General features: G+C 36.6%; 1 protein-coding gene across 9 annotated transcripts in view; it reads right to left on the reverse strand.

Annotated features, from left to right (window-relative positions):
• The window catches only part of CYRIA (CYFIP related Rac1 interactor A), a 54,388-nt gene that overhangs the window by 14,279 nt on the left and 15,964 nt on the right, over positions 1-24,145 (reverse strand). For 4 of the 9 annotated variants that reach the window (XM_027750744.2, XM_027750747.2, XM_039385472.1 and 1 more), the window contains exons 3-4: positions 22,294-22,362; positions 5,194-5,273 (exon numbers count right to left, since the gene is read on the reverse strand). The exons of 1 other annotated variant lie outside the window; for it this stretch is intronic. In XM_027750744.2, the coding sequence (XP_027606545.1) occupies positions 5,194-5,266 (73 nt within the window). In that variant the 5' untranslated portion in view covers positions 5,267-5,273; positions 22,294-22,362. Of the gene's footprint in view, positions 1-5,193; positions 5,274-5,461; positions 5,544-22,293; positions 22,363-24,145 lie in introns of those variants that run through there. 4 more of the 9 variants (XM_027750748.2, XM_027750751.2, XM_039385471.1 and 1 more) reach the window with 3 other exon arrangements.

Consider the following 24,145-nt stretch of genomic DNA (forward strand, 5'->3'; position numbering starts at 1 on the left):
AACAGTACTAAAAGAAGCACTTCAAACTCACACACCCTTTCTCAATCTGAAATGCAGACCAAAAGCTCAGAAGTTTATTGCGCTCTCAGGTGGTTAAGAAGATTCCCACTGAGGATGGTTAGTGCTTCCATTTCAGTGAATATGGAATCATATTTGTCATAAAAATACCATACTCTTCTGGCCTCAATACCATAGCAAAAGTAAGCGAGTTAAACAAGAGCTCTCACAGGCTCTGCTTTCAGCTTTTCATGTCATCTGCTGAAGGTGGCCAATAATTCCATCAGCCAGCCAGTTAAGAGAGCAGTACACATATTTAACTGTATAATGCTAAAGTCCTATTTCAAGTTTGTAACCATGACAATATTTTTTTCCATGCCAATTTGGCACAAAATTAGATGAAAAACTCCTAGAAAAGAGCAAAGGCATTACAACTACAGTGAGTAATACACTTTAGAGGGTGCCAGAACCTGCTATACTCCATATATTAAAAAACCCTAGTACTGGACAGCACCAGTACCCTATCCAGGCTACAATGGGTTTTTGAATTTTATCCTACAGGCAGAGTGCTGTGCCAAGGATGTCAGCGCCGGGCTCAGCTCTGTGGCAGACATGGAATGGACACCCAGCCTCTCTCCAGCTGAGCTGTAACTCCTGCTTAGGGCATTCTGCACAGGAGGTGAGTGTAACTTCCTGCAGGTTGGGTCCAGATCATATCCCCAGCCTTGCTGCCTGTGCAGTAAGGGTATTAATTAATATCCTACTATGTGAAAAGTGGGCAGTTGTTTTGCTGCCAGACATGTGCTAATTAGAGACCCTTTTAATCATACATGAACAATAACTGAAAATTTCATGAATCGTTCTGGGGATGGGAGGGAATCTTAGAAAATAAGAATCATGGGGGCTATGAGAGGGATTAAATTAGGGTCAGGTAACAAGCCCACCCAGCTAACATTTAAGAAAAGAAGGAGCCTGCTCACATTAAGGTTAGAGAGTTTGGTCTTATAAAAGGTATTTGAGGAGAGGATGGGACTGTAGATGTCCCTTAAGGACACCTCCTCTCAATAATCTACAAACTTTAGTCTTTTAGGTTCAAAATAAATTGTTGTTGCCTCAAACTCCAAATTATTTCCAAGAATTCATGTGGAATTATTTGTTTACTCTGCCTGAAAAAGGCAGCAGTAATTTGACAATAGATTTTCTGCAAAAAAGAGCAATTGTAAGCTGCTATGCAAAGAGCTCAAATACCCAGAATTCATTTATCTGTGACTAATTTAAATAAGGTCAACATCTAAAGAACAAAACAGTTCATAAACTGACAAAATCCATTTCAAGAGAATTTACCCTGTGGGCTTGTGAAATCCTGAAATCTAGGACTCTCAAGACCTGCCAGGCACTCTCTCTTCCTAACATCATTTTTCAAGTTGAGAGCTAAGAAGAACTTAAGGTAAAGTAAGTGGTAGATAATCAAATCCAATAGGTAGCAATTTCATTAAAAATACCCACACCAAGATCCCAGTATAAAACAGCCATACAGTGCACTTTCCGAGAAGTATGAAGTTCTTTTTCTTTATGTAAACCTTTCAGTAGACCTTAAAAAGAGTAATTTGGCTAAATACATATAGTTTGCAATTCACCTCAAAGAAAAGGCTTTTCCACCTGCATAGGAGAACACTATTCCCCACATGCCCACAATTCCCATTTCTCATTTGCTTTCAAGGCTGGATTAATGTTTCTTCAGATTGCTTCTTGCACAGATCCAGAGTAACTGCCTAACTCTAAAATTAATACTGGGGAGCAAACAGAATTGCTTTTGCTATACAACATTAACTACAATTAATGCTGGATTCAAGTTTTTTCAAGTATGACCATGGAGTTACAAAACCTGATTCCCAGTTTGGATTGAAGAATTATGTAAGCAACAGGTGTCAAAAGGAATTACAACTGATGATGTGGACAGCTGCAGGAAAGCAGTGGAAAAGAGATGATTTTAAACCTTTTTTTTTTTAACCTAAACTTTTCTAGGGAAAAATTAAAATAACTATTAGAAATAAAAAAACAAAACCAAAAAACCCAACAACAAAAAATGGAAGGTGAAATTTTGAAACTTACTTCTTTTTTTTTTCATGATTCCTTCCCATTTTCAAATATAGCACAAGGCAGAGTTTGAAAAAGTAACAGAATATATTTTTCTAAGTGTTCCTGTTTCTACCTGCCCATTTTTCAAGACCTCAAGAATTTTATAGAACAGATGCTGAAAGGTTAGATATGAAAAAATCAGTCTGGTGAAAAATATGCAAGAGCAAAGTGAGCACACAGCACACAGCTGATGAAAAGCAACTTGCCACTAAGTATATTTTAAACAAACAAAACCCCATAACGGAATTTTTCAAAAGATGCAATACAAGATTGTTCTCCTCAAATTTTTCAGCAAAACAGAATTTTGCTCTGGGGAAGAGTAATTAACAAGAAAATAAATTAATTTTTGTTGCACAGAACAACTCATCCTTGCCTCTAAAATGTGTTAGTTAAGGATAATAAGGGAAAATAACAGAATAAAAAGCTACTATACTGACATAGGCTATCTATAATAAATAAAATCCAAACCATAAATAAATTTAAATCCATACAAGTGCTTGCCATCCTCTCCTGCATTTCTGTTCCTATCCATGTGCCACTGCTAGGGTTCCTCCAACCACACGATCATCCTCATCACCCTGACCTGACTGGACGAGTACTTAGTAGGTGGGGGAGAGAGGTAAAGTGGTAATTTGGTGGGGTCTAGTTCTTAGTAAGTTAATTTTCCCACACAGCTGTCCTTCATGATGAGTGCAATCATGTGTTTGTTCATCTCAATTCTAGCACAAGGATATGAGACCATGTGGCCAACCATCACCCATGGGATGACCCCTTTGGGAACAGCACAGATTAAATCAACTGTCAAATGAAGTTGACACCTTAATGTTATTTTCCCACTTTCTTTACATAAACACATTAAAGCCTCTGCTTTTTTGAGGCACGTAGACATATTGTATCTGTTCTTCCCCTGCGTAGGAGAAAGAAGGCTGTTTCTTGCTTTTTAAGCAGTATTTGCGTGGCACATTGTATACGTAGCAGGGAGTATGTCACACCCCCTTCCTTTCAGATACAATACATACCAAATGAAGAACAGCAAAAAAATGCCAGGGTAGGAGAATCCAAAACCTCTGTAAACATTTCAGAAGCAGTGCTGACATATTTACTTTGAGATTTAAGCTCCTGCCTAATGAAAACGTGCACAAAACCTAGAAAGCAATATGCTGATGCAAACAATGAATACAGTAAATCAGCTCAGCATACCCCTCATCCTCCAAATGGCCAACTGAAGTGACCATTTTCATCCATGAGCTCAAACTGACAGCTCAGGCCACAGAAAGTCACATGTCCAGCAAGCACACACCACACACACCAGACACACCAGACTCTGAACTATGTCCACTGAGAGAACTATATCCTTTTGTACTGTAAGACGGTCAATTAAAGGAGACCAAAGCACACAACCACAGCCATCTTCAGTCACAGCTCTTTGACCCAATACAGATTTTGTGTCAATAAAAACCTCCAGGACTGTATTTCACAGGAAAAACATTTTAAACTTCCACTCATGAGCACCAACCCACGGAAATTTGGAGGTGACAGTTTCATTCCTCTGCATGTAGTTGTGCCTGACTAGTGTGCACTGACCACTGGACCTTCCCTGGGAGAAGGCACTTCAACACATTCAGTCCTTGGACATGTGCCTTTAGAACAAAAATCAACCTTCACTGCCAAGGCAACAAACCTGATATTTTCCCCTCTCATCACTACCTCTACCAAGGCTTCCCACTGCCAGACCACCTCTTTCCTGCAGCCTGGGTCAGAAACACTTTCTTATCGTCCAGGCCACAGTGGGGCTGATTAAATCTGGAACCTCGGATCAGCTGAAAACTTCCACAGTACCTTGGCAAAGCCACAGAGCACAAGGCCTTCAAAAGTTTGATTAAAAAAAAAATAAATTAAGTGGTGGTTTGGATAAAGTTTGTCATCTCAGGATGATAATAAAATTTTCAAGTGATATAGACAGTGGAGGAGGGATACATGGCTCACAGTAACTTGTCCTAAACCCAAACTAACCAATTAACTTTTTTCATCAATTAAAATTGATTCTTCATAATGAGGTTATTATGATCTAGATGAGAAGATATGAACACAGTTACAGTCATACACCCTAGCTGACTCTTTGAAGCAGTGCTTCAGAGTGCAGACACACACATACACTCAGAATGTGTCAGTTACTTTTTTCAGAAAAATAATTCAGGAATAAATAATGAAAGAACAAAACTGTTTCAAGATGATAAAATATGTGTCTAAACACCCAAAATGCTCTCTTAAACCAATGCTACAAAAGAAAGTTATTTTAAAGACACTGGCTTTTCTCAAAATTTTTTTTGAATTTTTTTTTAGAAGAGAGGTATTAAGAGACAAAACATCACACACTGTTAGTGTTTTAAATAAAAAGCATTTCATGTATGTAGTGAAGAAAGATTAAAGCCATATTAAAGGATTTGATGAGAATGTCTAGAAGTACATGCAGGGAAAATACAATCAGCAAAAGTGAAACAGCTTTGAATCAAATATAGACAGGATGAGGAAATTAGAATGCCGTTCTGCAAACTCATAACCATGCAATTAAGAGAGATGCAATCAAGTGCATACACTTTGACCCCTTCACTACTTTTTAGAAACTATAATCCCAGTTAAATCATCACTGAACCAACCAAAATAGTTACATCCCCACTGCTTATATTTTTTCAGCTTTTTATTTCAAATAGGTATTTCCATTCAAGGAAGAATCATAATTTTTTTTAACCCTGATTTGTTAAAAAAAGCCGAGGCTGAGTTAACTTATATGTAAATTTAACAATGGCTCATAAACGTTTTGAATTTAACTGAAGGTAAGGTTTTACTTGCATATCTACCTTTCTGTCTCTTTCTCTGCTCAGAATGAATTGAAGGAATTTTGTATGGTTCTTTAAATATCAAAAAACAGTATTCTACTGAAGTGTAATTTGATTTGTTTGCAAATCCCTTTTGAATTGCTTTATGATGCATGAGCACATGCAGTTTATTAGGAAATAATAAGCAAAGAAGGCAAGCCAGGCAAAAAGCTTTGCTCACTTTCAAAGTCAAGGAAAAAATTTGGCCCCTGATCAAGCTCTGTGCAAGTGAGAACTTTTAAAAGATTTCCCATTTGGTTCCTGAAAAATAGAAAAGGAAGAGAAAAGGAGTCCTGAGTGAACAAGTGATTTTAGAGACAAGGACTTGGACAGATTGGTTGTGGTGGAAAATACACACTCTAAGCAATCAGATATTAAAAGTTTTTCCTCAATTTGCTGTTAAATCAGGGAAAAGAATCTCTCATTGTCTTGTAATTGTTTGAACTTACTTTCAAAATCCAGGAAAAAATGTGGATAGTTTTCAATTTCCCTGGTAAGGACCTTAAGAAGATTACCCATCCCAGCAAACCTAGTAAATGCAACAAAATCGTAAACGGTTATACACATAAACACAGAATGCTACAGCTAAAGGCTTGACACAGTCTGCATCATATATTCTACACTTTGTCACATTCTGGACCATGAGAAACATTTTGATGGTCAGTTCTGTGGTATTTATAAGTAGTGAAAGAAAGAGGAAAATCTTGGACAAACACAGAAATAATTCCATTCAACAAATTGAAATTTAAACTTCCATATAACATCCCAGAATATAAACAGGTATTTATGAGTTTATTTACTTCTCAAGAGAAACAAACTCAGAGCTACATCTCTATTTGTAAATCCTCTAAATTGCTGGATTCTTTATTAGCAAACACCATTTCAAAGTAAAAACTGAGGTCTTAATACTTGTCCTAGGTTCCTCAGCATAAATCCATGTTATTTTAAGAAAATAACCCAATTTAAGAAAAAAAATCTGTTTCCAATCAGCAAGATTTTATAAAATATTACTGCAACAATCTATCACAAAGAACAGCTCTTTTTAACTTTTAAAAATGCATGTATGCATTAAAAAAAAAAAAAAAGGAAAAAAGAGGAGGTTCAAACTCTATATTTTTATCTGTTATTCCTATCTTTTATCATCTTGGAAGTCTTTGCATGTCAAGTTATGAAAAACTCCCAAAAGGAAAAGTGACCAATTCTTAAAAAAGGAAGCCTCTATGAAAGATAAGTAGGAAGGAGATTTGAAGAAAAGTTTTTTACCAGTACAGTCCTTAAGAAGATAAATTATTCTAAAACTATGTAGAAGTAGAGTTTTCTTGGTCAAACTTAAACTTTCTGTCAGAAGAGAGAATAATTAAACCATGAAAAGCACATATAAGGACAAAGGTTTGCCTGGAGGGATGTAGAAAAATGTAATTTTAGATTTAAAATGCAGGTTGAAAACTGATTTTTGCCTCAAAGATAAATATTCTCAGTACTCTATGCCATAGCTCTTGGGGCTCAGATCTGATGTTCATCTGTGATTCAGTTTAACTCTTTTCCCACTTAAGAAATCAGACCACAAAAAATTATTCTAAGCATGTACATGGCTGATACTACGAGACCAAGCTTTTTTCAAGTTCTCCCACAAGCATTACAGTAGAGAAAGTATCATCAATCCTAATTTCTATGTACATATAAGGGATATATTTCTATAGCAGGAAAACCTAGGAAGGTAATGTGAGGCTTGCAGATTTCAAAATAGCCACAATCATACCATAAAATGATATAAATTTAATCAATATTCTCTTCAGAGCATGCAGCTTCATGTAAACAAGGCTTTTGTTAGACAAATGGCTTTGTTTTGCATTAAATACTACTTCAAAATTTTCTTTCCAGAACAAATCCAGTGAGCAGACTGTCAAGCTCTTTGCAATTAGCAGCATCTTGCATATACAAAATTGAAACATAAAGAAGCATTTTCCATTATTTGTAAAGTTACATTCATTTATATGCAGGAAAAAAAATACACTGTTCCTAGAAAGGGGAAAAACATGCAGACAAAGCAAAACAGATTTTATAAGTGTTAAAACTTGTATCTTCAATAATTTAATATTTTCATCAAAGTGGCATAATACATTTTATCAGCATTAGCTAAGAGGAACAAGATAATGTGTATACACTTATTTTCCTTTTCACAACCTTGAAAGAAAAAAATTACACTATGCAATAGTAACACAATCTAAATGACTGACTCAGCATGGATTCTTCACTTTCAACTCATTTTAAGCCATATCTTACCTCATTGCCTTCAATCTTCAGAGAGTATCCAACCATTTCTTCTACTGCCAAAGTTTGCACTGCATCCGGAACTGGTTTAGCTGATAGTATGCTTCGAACAGCAAGAAACCCTTTGTGCCAAAAACCTGAGGATATGCTCCCTCATTTGCACTGAGTAGCTTGAGGTCATGTGCCCAAGCTCTGCTTTCTGATCCTTCTTACACAAGTACAGCACAACTCGGTTTGGGAGATTTCTGAGTATTTTTCCGGAACTTTTGTTGTATTTTTTAGCTTGTTTTTCATTTTATTCCCCTTTCCTTCAATCCTTGCGTAAAAACTGATTCAGCTATTTAGGTCACAAGTATGAAACAGAACCCTGTACAAACTTATACACATGTTCATGGTCAGGCAGCATTTTCCAATGATCCTGAAGGCTCTGGTTTGACAGCATCTATTTTCAAAGTACCTCAACTTCAAAAACAGTCATATTCAACATCAACATCCAGAAAATATGGTTCAGGCAGCTGCTAAACACGCTTTAATTCTCTATGAATTGAAATAATTTCTTAATGGTTTTCTAAAAAACAAAACTAAAAGCAACATCTAGTTCCAAGAAGTTTTCAAGTATAATTCATCATTCAAAACTAAGTTTTGACTCCGAATTAAAAGGCCAACCTTCACCTTAATGGATGTGCTAATAAACACAATTCCTTGCCTCAAACTGAATTATTTTATTCTGGATAGCTTGCTGCTTTGGATCTTCCAAACTGTCTTTCCTTAAAAACTCTAACAACATATGCCAAACCTCAGGAACTGCAAGTTACCTCCAGGATAATTTTTAATGGAATTTCAAAGTAACTAATGGAAATCATTCTGAGCAGGTCAGGATATATACTGTGGTTGCAAGAAAAATGCAAATAACAGCTGATGCACAGAAGCAAATAAGGAAGGTTTAACTTAAGAGCATAAAAATCCATTTAATAAAACTGGAAAGCATTTTATTTTACTTACTGTAAAATCAGTTTAAATGTTGAAATGAGATTCAATGCATATATAAAAATATTGCTGATGTTGCACTACTAAATGACAGTGGCTTCTCTTTAGTCTCTGAATCCCTTAAAATTCTAACTTATAACTATGCTTTAAAAATTATGACATATTGACAACAACGTTGGCATTTTCTTTTTCTCTACTGCTATCCAAATCATTAAAGCTTACCATAAGATATTACATAAGCATATAGAAAATACTTTTTTAAGATACTGTTGATAGTTTAAAGCTCATTGCTTGATTTTTGATGCTCAACACTTAATTAGTAGCACACAGACATAAGCCATAACACCAGTAATGAACAAGAAGGTACATTTAGAATTTTGCATTTTATTTACCATGATCCAGTAGCATATTGAAAAATCTGAGCTTTGAACAAAATAGCATGGGCTGGTTTTCCAAAATATAACTGTGTTCCTAAAATTTCATTGATTCAGTTTCAACATTCTAGAGGTACTACCTAGGATGGGAAAATAAATTTCTTCTCCCCCACTAAACCAATCAGTTTATTTTTGAATTGTGATATATAAAACACTATGCCCCCTCCCCCAAACAAATCAGAACTCAACCGTACAAATTTGCCATCGATTTTATATACCGAAATATATTCTTATTATATACTTAAATCCAGTTTTGAAAATGTAGTAAGTGTTCACAAACTGAGTATTAGTAACTAAACATTGAATGTCCAAAGCTAAATATCATGTTATTTAACTCTTCTTTAAAATCTTTGTTTACACACTGTTTTAAGCAACTACATAATTTTCAAGTGTGGAGTTTTGCACTCCTTTCAAATGACAGCTACAGTAAAATATAAATTGTTAGAGAAGTACTAATTGATTTCTTCTCTTACAGGACTAATTTAATCAGCACCAACCCAAAACTATCAGCAGCATTGCAGCTACACTGAAGATAGACAGATAAAGCATTTAAACCACATGTTAGTGAAAAAGGACACATTCACCAGCTCAAGCCTTTGCTGCTCATCAGTGCTCCTTTGCTAGATACTATTTCCTAAATCTGCCTGCTTGCATAAACATGGTCTAAAAGGCTTTTGTCAAAATGAGCTGGATCAGCAAATACTTACTGCTTAAACTCATTTAGATCACCCTAACGAAGCAGGGCTGTGAGTGTTCTCATGAGCAGCTCCATTGGGAGTTTCAGGAGAAACAGAGGCTCCCAAGCTCAGAAGAAGCACTGAAAGACCCGGAATCATAAGTTCTAGTGGCACACCTGCATGAATAGAGACAGGAGGTATCCAGTCCACAGTCTGAGGGAACTATATTAAGCACATCAGTGCCATTAAAGCACTGGAACTGACCTTACTGCATGAATAATTAATTGTGGTTTCAAAAATACACCAGCATCTGAACAAACTCAAGATCTCTCAGATCAAAAGCAGGATTCCAAATCATTGTGATATTCACTTATACAGTTTGTTGAAATGCTCATAAGGAAACAGCAGAAGTGCAAGATGTAAAAAATTTACTTGGAGAACTGGTTGCTCATGGCTTGGATGGGTGCACTGGACACTGGGTGAAAAACTGGCTGGATGGCCAGGCTGAGAGAGTGGTGGTGAGTGGAGTTACATTCAGCTGTGGAATTACATCCAGCTAGTGGCCAGACACTAGTGGGGTTTGCCAGGCCTCAATATTGGGGCCAGTCCCATTTAATATATTTATCAGTGATCTGGACAAGGAGATTTGCATTGGTAAGGCTGCACCCTGAGTACTATGTCCAGTTCTGGGCTCCTCACTTCAAGAATGACATTGAGGTGCTGGAGCACGTCCAGAGAAGTGCTATGAAGGCGGTGGAGGGTCTGGAGAGTAAGACCTATGAAGAGTGGCTGAGGGAGTGGGGTTGTTTAGCCTGGAGAAGAGGAGGCTCAGGGGTGACCTTATTGCTCTCTACAACTACCTGAAAGGAAGTCGTAGCAAGGCGGGGGTCAGTCTCTTCTGCCAGGCAACTATCGAAAGGATGAGAGCACATGGCCTCAAGCTGTGACAGGAGAGATTCAGGTTGGACACCAGGAAAGATTTTTTCATGGAAAGGGTTGTAAACATTGGAACAGACTGCCCAGGGAAGTGGTGGAATCACCATCCCTGGAAGTGTTCAAGAAATGACTGGATGTGGCACTTAGTGCCATGGTCTAGCCGATCTGGTGGTGATCGTTCAAAGGTTGGACTTGGGGGTCTTTTTCCAACCTAAATGATTCTGTGATTCTCTGATCGAGTGCACCCTCAGTCAGTTGGCAGATGACACCAAGTTGGGCATAACTGTTTATTGTCTGGAGAGCAGGAAGGCTCTGCAGAGGGATCTAGACATGCTGGATTGGTGTGCCGAGGTCAGTGGTATGAGGTTCAACCAGGCCAAGTGCCGGGTCCTGCACAACTGGTAACTACAGGCTGGGGGCAGAGTGACTGGAAAGCTGCCAAAAGGAAAAGGACCTGGGGGTGCTGGTCCACAGCCAGCTGAACATGAGCCAGTGTGTGCCCAGGCGACCAAGAAGGCCAATGGCATCCTGGCCTGTATTAGTCATAGCATGGCCAGCAGGACCATGGAAGTGATAATGAACAGTGAGACAAGGGGAAATGGCCTCAAGTCACACCAGGGAGGTTTAGATTGGATATTAGGAAAAATTTCTTCTCTGAAAGGGTTGTCAAGAATTGCAATAGGCTGCCCAGGGAAATGGGTGAGTCACCATCCCTGGAGGTATTTAAAAGTCATGTAGATGTGGTGCTTAGAGACGTGGTGGATTTGGCAGGATCAGGTTAGCAGCAGGACTCAATGAACTTGGAGGTCTTTTCCAACCTAAATGATCCTATGATCCCATAATTTATTCCCATCAAGCTCTACAGTAGGTTTCTTTTTAATCATCTCTCCATTTTTATTATAGTTAAGAATACTTGCATGGATATGTTAATATCATTATCTTCCACTGTTTTACTGAGAAATGTTTAAATCTTATAAATTGTAGTTGCATTGACTAAGAATAACATAACAACTGGTATTTAATAGTCTCAATTGTGCAAATACATTTAGTTTTCAAAAGCAGTATTAATCCTCTATGGAATTCATTTTAGAAATAAGTTTAAGACTGTATTGTTATACTAAGAAAAGAAAAAAGTAAAAATAGTCATATATTTGTGTTTGAGATGCTAATTGCACAAAACACCAATATATATAAGATATTTGATAGTGAAGTACATACAGTATTCTCTAGCAAATATCCTTTTTTTTTTCAGAGAGCAAGCAACATTCATTTTCCAGAAAAAATAATTATCCCCAATGCTGGCCTCTAAACCCTGTATTTATAAGATTTTCATAATATAAATGACATACATAAAGTACATCAAGAGAAAACCTATATGCAAGCAAAGAAAAATCAGTGCCACACATTCCTTAGGCAGGTGAAGTACAACAGACAAAAAGAAACCCCGACAAATTCAAAGCCAAAAAATAGATATAAAGAAGTGAAAAGTGGAATAAGAGAAGAAAGTCGCTCAAGGTGAAAGTAACTCAAGATAAAAGAATCATTCCTGCTTTGAACAATCATTTTATTAAAATTCCTAGATAAGCAACACTTCCAGCCAAGAACTTTTGCTGTTAACTGATATGCAGATTGCAGGACACAATTAAAACCTAAAAAAAAGTGAGGCAAGTAAAAGGGAATTAATAAATGGTTTGTAATAACAAATACATTTTTACTAATCATAAAATGTTTAAAGACTTGGCCATCAACATTAGTACCCGTAGCCCCAAGGATTACAGAGCTTGGCTTGTGGTTTTGTTAAAATTAAAAGGTAAAAAAAGAAAAAAATTACCTTAGATGAACTTAAAATTTATCCACCAGGAGGATTTTTCTATATGTCAACTCTCACACCTGAATATACTTTGAACAGAACTCGTATGTATTTTCAAAGTACATAATGTCAGAGCAGTCATCATGAAAGAATGAAAACCAGCCAACCAAAATATCTGGATTTTGATTCATAGGTCATAATAATAACAATAATAATAATAACAAAAAAACCCACAACACAAATGAACCAAACAAAAAAACACCAACAGAAATGTGAAATGGAAGCCAATTGAGTAATTAGAATAAAATTATATTTGAAATCAGGAAAACACTGTTGCACTTTGCTTCTTCTGTCTGAGTGTAGAGTAACTACAGTAACCTAGTCTGAATATGCCATTGCCTGCATAGATGATTTACACAAAACGGGGACATAATTCCTCTGTACATGATAAATGGAGCCTCTATCAGTTGATGCTGTTAGATATGCAAAGCAGGATACCACTGCTTACCAAACTGATACACAGCAGGGAGAGCTAGTTTTAAGTGTCTCTTCCTTCAAAACAAAACCACTGTATTTTTTCCTAAGTGGAGTTTGATTTCTTCCAAGCTTTTGTAAGAGAAGGGCAGCCATACCAACATCTTCCCCTTAAAAGTTTCTTGTCCTCATAATTTCTCACCAAAATCATAGTGAAACAGGAAGTAAGCCATCTTAAACACCACTCAGTTTTGGAAATCTAATGATTTGAACATTTGAGAAGGTATCTGGTTTCAACATCTGTGAATATAATGAGTGAAAAATCTATTCTTGATCAGATAAGTTCTTAGATACAGAATCAGAAACAGACTCTTGGGTGAAAAATTAGAAACAGGAAAAAAATGTTGCTGGTCCTTTCTGCCTATAAATGACTGCTGATTATTGTCCTCTGACTATGCCACACAGAGTATTTTTATCATACTCACAGAAAATCCAGTGGAAGTGGCTGAAAAAACTAGATGAAAACCATCATAATCTAGTTTTTTGGGCAAAGATGGTAAAAACTTTCCTCAGTTTGATTTTATTTTCAAGTTATTTCTTGTGCCAGTTGATAACAGGAATAAGTCTTTGCATCCTAATTTTCGTCTTTCTCTATTTTACTTCTCATTTTAATACATAAATGCCAAAGCAGTACATCTAATCTCAGTCAAGTCCTGAGATATGAAACCATAAATCCTACAGTGACCGGATTCCTTACTGCGCATTTGCCAGTGATCTGCTCTAAATGTGTCAGTAGGTAGGACATAATGCATTTTGCCATTTTGTGTTTCTGGTTTGTAGGGTACAAACCAGATCTGCAAGATACAGATCCAAAGCAGTCTTTACAAGTATTGCTTCCTGGAAAAGGGGAGGGAAGTCAAACAATATATTAAAATACTAAGCAGACAATACATTCAGATCGAAGATATTGACATTAGTGGAATTAAGAGAGCTATGGCTGACTATATGCACCAATAGCTCACAATCTGAGGAATTAAAGATGAAATGTGGATCTTTGTAGGGATTAGTTGCTATTAGTTTTAAATACTTCCACTTGTGCAATAGTGGTCTTATTTAATATCTCATTACACAAAATAAGAAAACTGACCAATTTCTGTTACAAAGCTGTTGACAGAAATAGCAAGAGTTCCACTAGGCAAAAAAAATATTCAAAAAACCACTGTAGATAAACTGGAGGTTAATACAGACTTTAAGAAAATTATTTAGAACTTCAGAAAAAGGGTAAGCATGCATGAGTTACAGAAAAGTATAAATTTCAGTAAAACTCCCCCTTTTTTCTTAATTAACTTTGTATCACTTTTAAAATCCTTCTGATATTATTTTCTTAATTCCTTTTCTTTCACATTAAAGACTCAATTCATTAAGACATACAGGGCAGAATGGTTCCCTGCCATTTTTCTGCAAAACAGCCTGCTTTGAAAATTGCATTTAGTTAGTAGACAAGCACATTAACCCTCTTAATGATACAAACACAAAGATTTTTAATTTTATATTGTGCTTAATACTTTAAGAAGTGCATTCCCTAGTAAATCTGTTTTCAAAACCAGTGTTTTACTTACACTGACTGCCAAACAAGCCTTGTGCCCCAACACGAGCTAGCTAAACACTGTTGTAACTTTTTTGGGTATATTAACAAATCTGCTATTTGCCTAAGATGACAAACAGGGAAGGACCTATTGCAGACGACACCAAATTAAAACCATCCTCTTAATTAAAAATTAAGACTCCTTGTAAACATAAAAAAAATGAAATCACCTAGCGATCCTGACAGGCTCATCAGTAATTAAGTCTAATCACTACTGGAAGCTATTCCTAATTTAAGTAATGAAATTTGCACGGTAACTTTTTATTAAGCGGATATAATTGATGCACAGTCGTGACCTTATACTCCACTCCTTTGCTTTGCTATATATGCATTTTTAGCTGACTGACCGCTGTGGATGGCGATCGGCCCCAAACCGACTTACGCCGGTTTATTCCCTCCCCGTCAGGAGACGCACGAGCCCCGGCGGTTCGTTTTCCAGGGAAAGCGGCGGGAGCGGGACAGCGCGGCGCGGGGGCGCCCCCTGCTGCCGCACGGCGGAACAGCCCCGAGGCTCCCCCGCAGCCTCCGCGGGCACCCGCACGGGAAAGCTCCTCCTCGGGGTCAGCTGGACTCTTACCGTGCATCAGTGTCTTGCCCGTTGTCTCGTCCTGGGCACTGCCGGGAAAATCCCGACTCCATCCTCTTGATGCTCCCCTTTTCAGATAACTAAAGACATTGATGAGGTCCCCTCTCAGTTTTCTCCTTTCCAGGCTAAACTGGCCCAGCTCCCTCAGCCTTTCTTTATAATGAATGAGGTGCTCCAGTGCACTGACCACCTCCAGAGCCCGTCTCCCGATCTAAGTAAAGGCCAGGATGAGCCCTAACGCCAGCTGAGCTCAGCCCAACAGTGCCAACATCCCTCTGCAGGAGACCCACGTGTCCGCCTGGATTCCTGGAGGGACTCCAGCTCCTCCATCAGTAGATGACCTTCTCCTCTACCCTTACAGCTTGAAAAAAACCCAAATTAACCCAGACAATATTTTAATAACCACATTTCAGAACTAATACCAATGTTAAAAAAAAAATAATTATATCGCTTTCCCCTTTTTCCTGCTGAAACTCAGAACTTAGTTTAAAAGTAACTGTGACTGCATCGAAAATTACCACAACTGTCATTTCCACTCAAAGGTTGAACAGCACACGGGGGCTGTTTAGGCTTAGCAGAGTGAAATCCCGAGGGTGGTGACTGTTCTCAGCAGGGCATCTGACACATTCCACATCAGCCCTAGCACCAGTCCTGTTCTCTCCTTCTGAACAGAAATAACATTTCTATTTACACTTATTCAAGCACTTTTGATTAGCATTATTTCTTTTGAAGTTAAGCAGCAGTCTAAAAGTTGAGAAAGAAGAAATGGTTTGGTAGTCTGACTAAAGAAGAGATACGTGGTATGAGATACACTAACTTTAAAATGCCAGTTACTTGCTATGAAAAATGGAAGGAAGCAGTCACATCCAAGATTTTCTTACTGCCTTTGCTGAATCCTGTTTGAAAGGCAAATCATGGAACTATAGAAAATACACTATATTTAGGTTTAGAGCAAAATTTGAAATTTTGCTTTCGCATAACCTTGTTTCATTTTCAGTTGTAACTAACTTGCCATTCACACTTAGAGGTGGCATAAGTCATACCTAAAATAAATACATCCTTGTAAGGACAACATTCATTAGTTTCTAAGAAAATTTCAAAGTATAAGCAACTATTTAAATAGGAAATTAAAAAATATTTAGAACTTTGTTGAAAAATTCAAATTGTGTAAAAACTACACAGGCAGACACCCCTCCCCCCCCAAGAATATGCATATACTCATGTACACAAGGAATTCCGCACAGCACTGGAAACATCTCTGGAAATTGAATTTTGTTTTATTCTCCTCTGACTCAATTACTATTTTAGTTGCAATTTATTCAACTGACTTACTAATAAAAACGACATCAATGAAAACTTCAGAAAAGCCTGAGAAAATAAGTAAAAAATACTCAGTGATTGAAGACTATCAGGTTTGCAAGTAATGCAAATTTACTTAGGTCAAAAAAAAAAAAAAGTTCAAAGAACAGAGTTTATAGACTGAAAAGAAATTAAAAGACCTAAATCAATACACATTTCAAAAGTGCAAAAATATTTTCTATAAAAAAAGTCTTGAAACTGCAAAAAGATTAATAGTCTTTTATTATAGACTAGATTTTTTTTTAAACACTAATATTGGAAAAAATATACATATATGAACAATATAAACTATATATATATGTATATCTACATTGGTATTAAAGTTGAATTTTTATATATTTAAATTTTATATCAAATACACCACATTATTAATACTACCATCCAAACTACTTTGTAGAATTTTTATGGAAGGAATATATTCAAGAAATAATAACTATAAATAACAGTGGTGGAATGCACATTTGGTGCCTATCTCACCTTTCTGATCTTCTGAAGGAGAATTATTTGAAGTCAGAAAAAGCCCAACTCCAGCAAGGCCCATTCGAGTCCTACACTCCCGTTTGGGTATGGCCTCCACACTGTCACCCAGCAAAAGGCAATAACTACTCTCAATCAGACTTTGATTTAATTTGAACTTGAATCTTCAATTCAGATCTTGAATTACGGGCTTGTTCTAGTTCAGTGTTTGCCCACCCACCCATCTTCCAACCATAAGGGCTAAAACGAAGTATTGCCTAAAATTACCACCATAGTACCAGTAAATATTTTATTAACCTAAAGAATCAGAGCAAAGTGACCAAGATTGTTGTTTACTGTTTCAAATCAAATTAAAAAACCTTACTTTCGTATAAGAAGTTTAAAATTCTGTAATAAATAATTCCTACATTTATTACACTTAACTCAGAAATTGAACTGGCTAAAATAAAACTCCTAAAAAGGGGCTGATAATTAAAGGTTCTTTGAAAACATGCTATGGTCAGCATATTCCCAGCAGGAGGAAAACTTCAATACAAATCAAGATAGCTGTCCAGCACCTGATTTGGTTTTGGAAGTGGGCTGCAGTTGAGGCAGTTATCCACTAAGTGGCATTATCAACCCAAACACCTAATTTTGACAAAAAATAATCATTGTAAAGAACATTTTATCCCCTGCAAACAAATTGATGGAAAACATTTTTTTTGAATGATTCGTTTTATTCCAGTTTTTCCTAAACCTTGGCATTGTTCCAAACAGCATTAACAATTTACTTTTCATATCAAAACATTTGGAAATATTTAGCAGGATTGCCAGGTTAGAAATAAAACCATCATGACAGACCTATTAAACAGAGCAACCAAAATCTGGGAGCAATATGAGTTCAAATTAGACACATAAACGTACAACAAGGTATTTTAAAAGTAGCTGGGGTTGCAGTAGTGCTGCAAATCAACAATTCTAGTATTTCCTGTTGTGAAGTATAAAAGTCACACCATGTGTTTACTTTAGATAAAACACTTTAAAAAAAAAAGTAAATCCAATAAATTAGATATACTGATGCTACCCGATGCTATACAGTATTAAAAAATTACAGTAATTGGGAAAGTAAGAAAATGACACTTCACTAATTATTTAGAGATTTGTTTTCAAAATGTTACTTAAGGATTAATGACTGTAAATATTGGGGGGTTTTGACAATTGTTTGCTGGAAAAATGCCTTTAGGAACAGTAGAAATACCAGAAAAAAAGTATTAGAACAGAACTCTCATTTCAAAGTAGTTTTCCCCTATTCCTATTGTTTGTCCCTGGTCTTTTATCACTGTCAATTTGTTCGTACATAAATAGCTACAGAAAATAAAGGGGAAAAAATCAGTATTATTGTAGACAAGACTACAGAAAATTTAAATGAGCAACTAGTGTCTCCCTGCCTCATCAAAGCATACATTTTAATCTTGTGAAATGTCCTATACGTGCACTCAAAATTCTCAGCATACTCCAATGCTACAATGAGCAAGACATTCCTTTTTTTTTTTAAGTGATTTTTTTTTCCTCACTGGCCACAGAGGAATTGCATTTGGACATGGTCCTTTTTCCCTACATCCGCCTACTACAAACATTTGCTGCAAGTCAGCGACTCCAAAACCAAATTGTTTACAATTAACTCAAAAAGCCATTAAAAAATTGTTTCTTTGTTCCAGTTGGAAAGAGGGACAGCCAGATGTGTGGCTTGTTGATCTTGCTCTTTTCTGACCTCTGAGTGTAGGAAGAACTGCAGCTGAGGAAGGAAGTCAGCAAGTTGTGCTAATGAAGGTGAACATTGCAAAAAAAGAGCTTGCAAATCTTTTTTGTGAAAGAAAAATCTCTTGCAAAATTTTTTTATTAAAAAAAGAGATAACACAAAGCCGTACTTTTTGCTATTGATGAAATACTAGAGCCTTTATTTCAGAAGAAGTCAATAATGTGTCTTTTGCTACTTTAGAAAAATTTTACCCTTTATTTCAAAAACTTCATTAAGTTTCACTGTTGTAAATTAGCAAACAACTCATCATTAACACCTGCTGGGAAACCATCCTTCTTTGAGGATGCAAAACTCAGAAAAAGCATTTTAATTTTAGGCTCTGACTGAGTCACAGTCTAGCACAACAGACCAAAATCTAACATACAGCCAAATTCCAGATTGAGACTGTGCCCAGTTCTTGGGAAAACACATCTGGCCAACAATGCAGGGCAGCCCCCTACAGTTATCAGAGTACTTTTCTTCACAGGTCTTCCCGAAACCTGATTATGCATTATATCTGTAAAAATACTCGCCAAAGAATTAACTAGTTATCAGTGTTGAAAACCTCATTACATGGTACTCCTTGCAACAGTACAGAACAGGTCTGTACAAGGTACTCTGTGGGCATAAAAACAATCTCTCCAAGACTGCATAGCAACAGGTGTGAAATGTTATCATCTTGTTTATAAACTTTTAATTACTTTCTAAAAAAATGTCTAACATGCATTCTGAAGTTCTACGACCACAGTGCTTATTTTATCAAGGTAGCTGAGATGTTAGTAAGTTATCATGGCCTGAGGTGATACCCAAGGACACATTTGTGTGTGAAGTACAAATTCACTCCAGAGATTCAGCTTTAGATATTAATTCTGGCACCTCAAGCAGTTAGTGAAGCATACTTCAGGCATCCAACTTAATTGTGGAAATTAGGTTAAACGTTTGATGTTGTTCTCCCTGCATTGCTAACTTCATCTTAACAGTTCACACTGCTTTTGGTAGAAAATGATGCCTAATTCTTGTCAACCAGTTACTATTTCAGAATATACTCACCATCTGAAGACTTGAATCATCATAGTTCACCATCATAGTTCTTTGTCTAACTTAAATCTACTATGGTATTATTTAATTAAGAAACTTGCCTATGTATACTTAGAAAACAGGAAACTGAAAATGAAAACTAGTTTACTCTCTTCCCACCCCACATTCTCCTGCCCCCAAGGTCGTTTAAAAGCCAACACAGATACACTTATTTAATCTGATAGGAAAATTCAAATTCTGGAGAACTAAAGCAATATTTAATGTCATACTTTTCCAAACAGTTTTAAGGGATACTGGTCATTTTAAAAATGGTCCACGAGATTCAGTCTTTCTCTTTGCACTCAGAGAAACGAAATCCTTGTCATGTGAAATTCCCAGCACAGTTCAAGGAGCTCAGAGCTATGAGCACAAAGAAATGCTTCTGTCACATTAGTATTTAGAATTTATTATTGGTTTGTCACTGTCATATTAAGATTTGATTTTCAGAATATTTTCTTTAAAAAAAAAATCTTCAGATGCTTCTATAGCTTGTATTTTGTCAGTCTTCTGAAAAAAAAATCAATCTTTAAAGTCATTAAAGGCATATTTAAGGGCTTCATTTGGAAAAAAAAGTCTTAATAACTGTAAAAGGTCTCTAATAGTAAACAGTTAGGACTTCAAAAATATATCAGGTAAAAGAAAAAAACTAACACATTTTCCTACCAGTTGTAATTCCTATTATTTCCTGCCAATTAGCTTAATAAAAGCAGTGAAACATGCTGTAGTAATATTAACTTTCTATGGAATAATATTTGAAATAATCCGTATCTTAACAAACCTCTATTTCCTCATTTCACCCTCCTTTTTTCTCCTCATTTTCTGTTTCTTCTGACACATCAAGAGTACTTATCTCCATTCTTACCATTTTTCCTTTTATTCTCCTTTTTCATTCTACTTGTCCTGTCTGTAAGATCTCAGTCCTCCCCACCCCTGGGGTAGATAAGCCCATGCAGAGCACTCATTTTTGAGATTCTGTCCTCTCTGGCTCAGAAGGATCATCCTGCATTTAAAAAGTAGCTTGGGCCATTAATTAGTTAAATTGCTATTATAAAATTTAATAGGTATGTCATATACATAATTCCTACTTCAAATTCCATACAACTCCAACAAAATGGAAGGTTGGAAGGCATTTTAAAGGAGAAAATAAAACTTTAAAATAAAATACACAAAGTAGCTTTGCTGGTAAAGTATACAGTCCTTACAAGTTCACATCATTAGTTTAAAACACAGAGAAGAATAATTTCCTACACTGCAGAAATTGTCAAAGCTCTGACTTTCATCTAAGTAAGTCTCTCCTGTCACCCCTCACATTCACCTTCTCTGTTGGTCCTGGGTTTATTCACCCATCCAGTGAACTGAAACAGGAATATTGCTGTCTTTCGATAATGCTGGTTCCACATCCTTTGTGGCCTTAAATTAATGAATCTCTACACCTTCCAAACACCTCTGCACCTGGCTTTATTTCTTTTGAGTATACCTGCATGATTAGAAACACCTTTATTTTGACAGACTGCCCTGTGTTCATCTGGATACTGTGAACCTGCTTTAACAGAAACTCAGTCAGGCTGCTGCCATGTTGGGTTTGTTTCTGCCTGCAACAAATGGAAGTTTTTGTGGTCTTTTGCCCACAGCATTGCTTGTCGGATGCCTCTCATAGCAGCTTAATTAATGACATCATTCACTGTTAATAAAGCAGGGTTAGCTCAAAGAGTCCTTTCCATACTAAGTGGCTTCCATCTCTGAGAGAACACCAGATCAAAACTACCATCTATCATAGCCTTACTTCCCACAATAAAGATACTGCCCTTCAGATCTTAAGCGTTAGATGCTGCAAGTGGCCAAGTCGAATTTCCTGTGTGTTTTACGTTCCCCAGCAGCCCAGAAAGGGCTGGCAAACAGCAGTGGTTGGGGTAGAACCAGCAGACCTGGTGTCTGTGACTCGCAGCCTGGAAACCCCGTCACAGTGCTGACCTCAACTTGGCCACATGTGTAGTGTGACCCTGAGAACTCCCTTCTGTTCCTTGTAACCTACGCCGAAAACACGGATAGCCAAATTGGCACAACCTCTAGTATTTCACTAAAAAAAGCTAATCTTCAGTGACAAATTCTCTTTTAATTACATCTACAGATCAAAACCTTCTAGCTCCTCTGCTTCCTCCTCAGTTATTGAAGTCTGCAGCTGTTCACAGCCCCTTCATAGACTTCCTCATATATCAAACCTTTTCTTGCAGCAGAGAGAAACAAGAAGTTTAAAGCCAATAAAACAATTTGTTGCTGCAGATACTGGCAGATACTGATTTCCTTGCATTGACACCAGTACTTGTTCGAGTCTGCAGTGAGCTGATGCAGAGTTCTAAACTGACAAAAGTAATCCTCCAGGAAGCCTTTGCAATCCCACAGATTTTCAGCAGCAAATTCCCTAAACCAGCATATCCTGCTGAGTGAAGGTGTTGATAGAAGAAAAGGGGCAAACAGAACTCACCTGCCACTTTGGACGGCAACATGCTGATCAAACAACTACACACCCGATCATAAAGATAATCCTGCACATAGATGGTCATACATTTGTTGGTGCGGTTTCTCTCAGGGAATATTAAAATTTAGGGCAAGTGAACTATTATTATTTAAAAGGTCAAATAACATTGGACTCATTCAACAAAGACATAAACACTGCACAAAGTAAAGTCCAGCATATTGCACTCTTTAGCTTTCTTGCATTTCACATATAAAAGAAAGGGAGTACTTAACACAAACACTTGGTTATGTCTTACCTAGGAATACAGTGGTTCCAATTCACATTCAAAAATCCAAAGAGGTGATGCTAAACATTCAATGTCCGTCTGTCATGAGAAACATTCAAGATTACACTTGGGATCACTCTGCTTTTCCCTATCTCAATTTTCACATTAAGCTTTCTAGCTTAAAAAAGAAATTCCCAGGAAAAATAGAAATTATTCTATTCAAAGTGAACTTTGTATCATTCAAAAATTTTTGGAGCAATACCATTCAAAAATGCAGCTGGGTCAAAACAAACAGCTACTTAAACTAAACTTTATCCCATATAATTCTGCAGAACAGAATCAATTTAAGTTGGATTTTATAATGAGCTGTTGTAAAGGCTGGTAGAACCAAAGGAAAATAATGCTCACTAATACTGGTGTGCACAGAATTAAAAGATATAATAATGAAATCATGAAAATGGGAATACATTTCCAAAACATTTAGCAATTTAGTACAACAGTTATACTTATTTAAAATCGTATTTATATTGAAAAAGTGCAGTTAAAGCAGTTCTAAGTTCAGAAATTAATTTTCCAATCTTTTGTAACTCCTGAAATGAAGAATGTAATTTAAATGCCCAATAGTGATAATTTCATTCTGCAAGTGTAGGGGAGAGGGGGGATCTACTGGAAAAACAAGGGCACCAGCTCGTCCATAAGGATCTGCAGGGACAGCTATTCTAATGTCACTTTTTCAACCCTCTAAATAAAATAACTTAGAGAGATGCAAGTTTGCTTCCAGAATAAAGGCAAAGGTAACAAGAAAAATAAATCCACTACAGAAAACTTGGAAGTGAACTTCCATTTCAACCATAACCTCAATAACGCTAATATAAGTCCACAAACACTCTTCCCACATATTCAGGTTCACTATCCACAAAACCTCAGAGGCCAAGCCATCAGGTCCATAAATCAGCTTAATTAAGTTTTAGCTTTGAAAAACACATGGTTGTGTTTCTGCAGCTATATTTATAGATATATGACTAAAAACTGGTTCTAATGTAATTAGGCATTTTTATCATTTAAATTCAAAATAGTAAGAGTGCTTGATTTCTGCCTAAAGAGGAATTATCTTTTGAAACTCAGGGGAAGGGTGCAGATCTGTGGTGCAGATTGGTTTTTTTCCTAAAAATACGTTCCTTACTGCAAATTATAACAATTCATTATAAAAGCAGATTAAATTAAATCAAAATGTAACACTAATTTCCCAAGTAGAACACCCACACAGGGAACTAATTAGCAACAGCTCCTCTGTGTAAACAAATCTTTGTACCAATTAGTAGCTGGTCAAGTCAGGGAACTCCCTTTCTCTAGGGGAAAAATGTCTATTTTCAGCATTGCTTTATTTTGCTGCTGGCTGCAAATTCTCTCCAGTTCTGTAGCAATGGAAGGTATTTAGAACTTATATTTCAGAGAGTTTGATGGGAACTCAGTCAAGATTTGGGGGAAAAAATGGCAGTAGAAGCCCTGTAAAAATCACAGAATCATGACTTCAAAAGGGATGAGAACAAACTCTGCTCTCTGCCTAAGCCAATTCTGTCCCAAGGGTTTACACAGACCAGAACAATAACAGTGAAACGACTCAAAACAAACAGAGGAGTAAATGAAAAAAGTACATGGGAAGAAGAATTCTCAGTTGTTATTCCATAATAAGAAAGGCAAACAAATAAAAACCCCAAGGCGAGAATATTATGCCCAGATAGCATTTTTAAAGCACCAGTTGGGTGCAACAGTAAAACTACATAATAGGATGGCATTCAAGGGTGGCTGAGTGTTCATTTATCATTGATGACATTCAAATCTGCTAGACAGCTGTTCTGTGCAAGACTGAAAGTACCAGAGT

This window comes from Pipra filicauda, unplaced genomic scaffold (assembly GCF_003945595.2).
Source record: "Pipra filicauda isolate LSUMZ 115617 unplaced genomic scaffold, ASM394559v2 scaffold412_size1447426_pilon, whole genome shotgun sequence".
NCBI classification, from domain to species: domain Eukaryota; kingdom Metazoa; phylum Chordata; class Aves; order Passeriformes; family Pipridae; genus Pipra; species Pipra filicauda.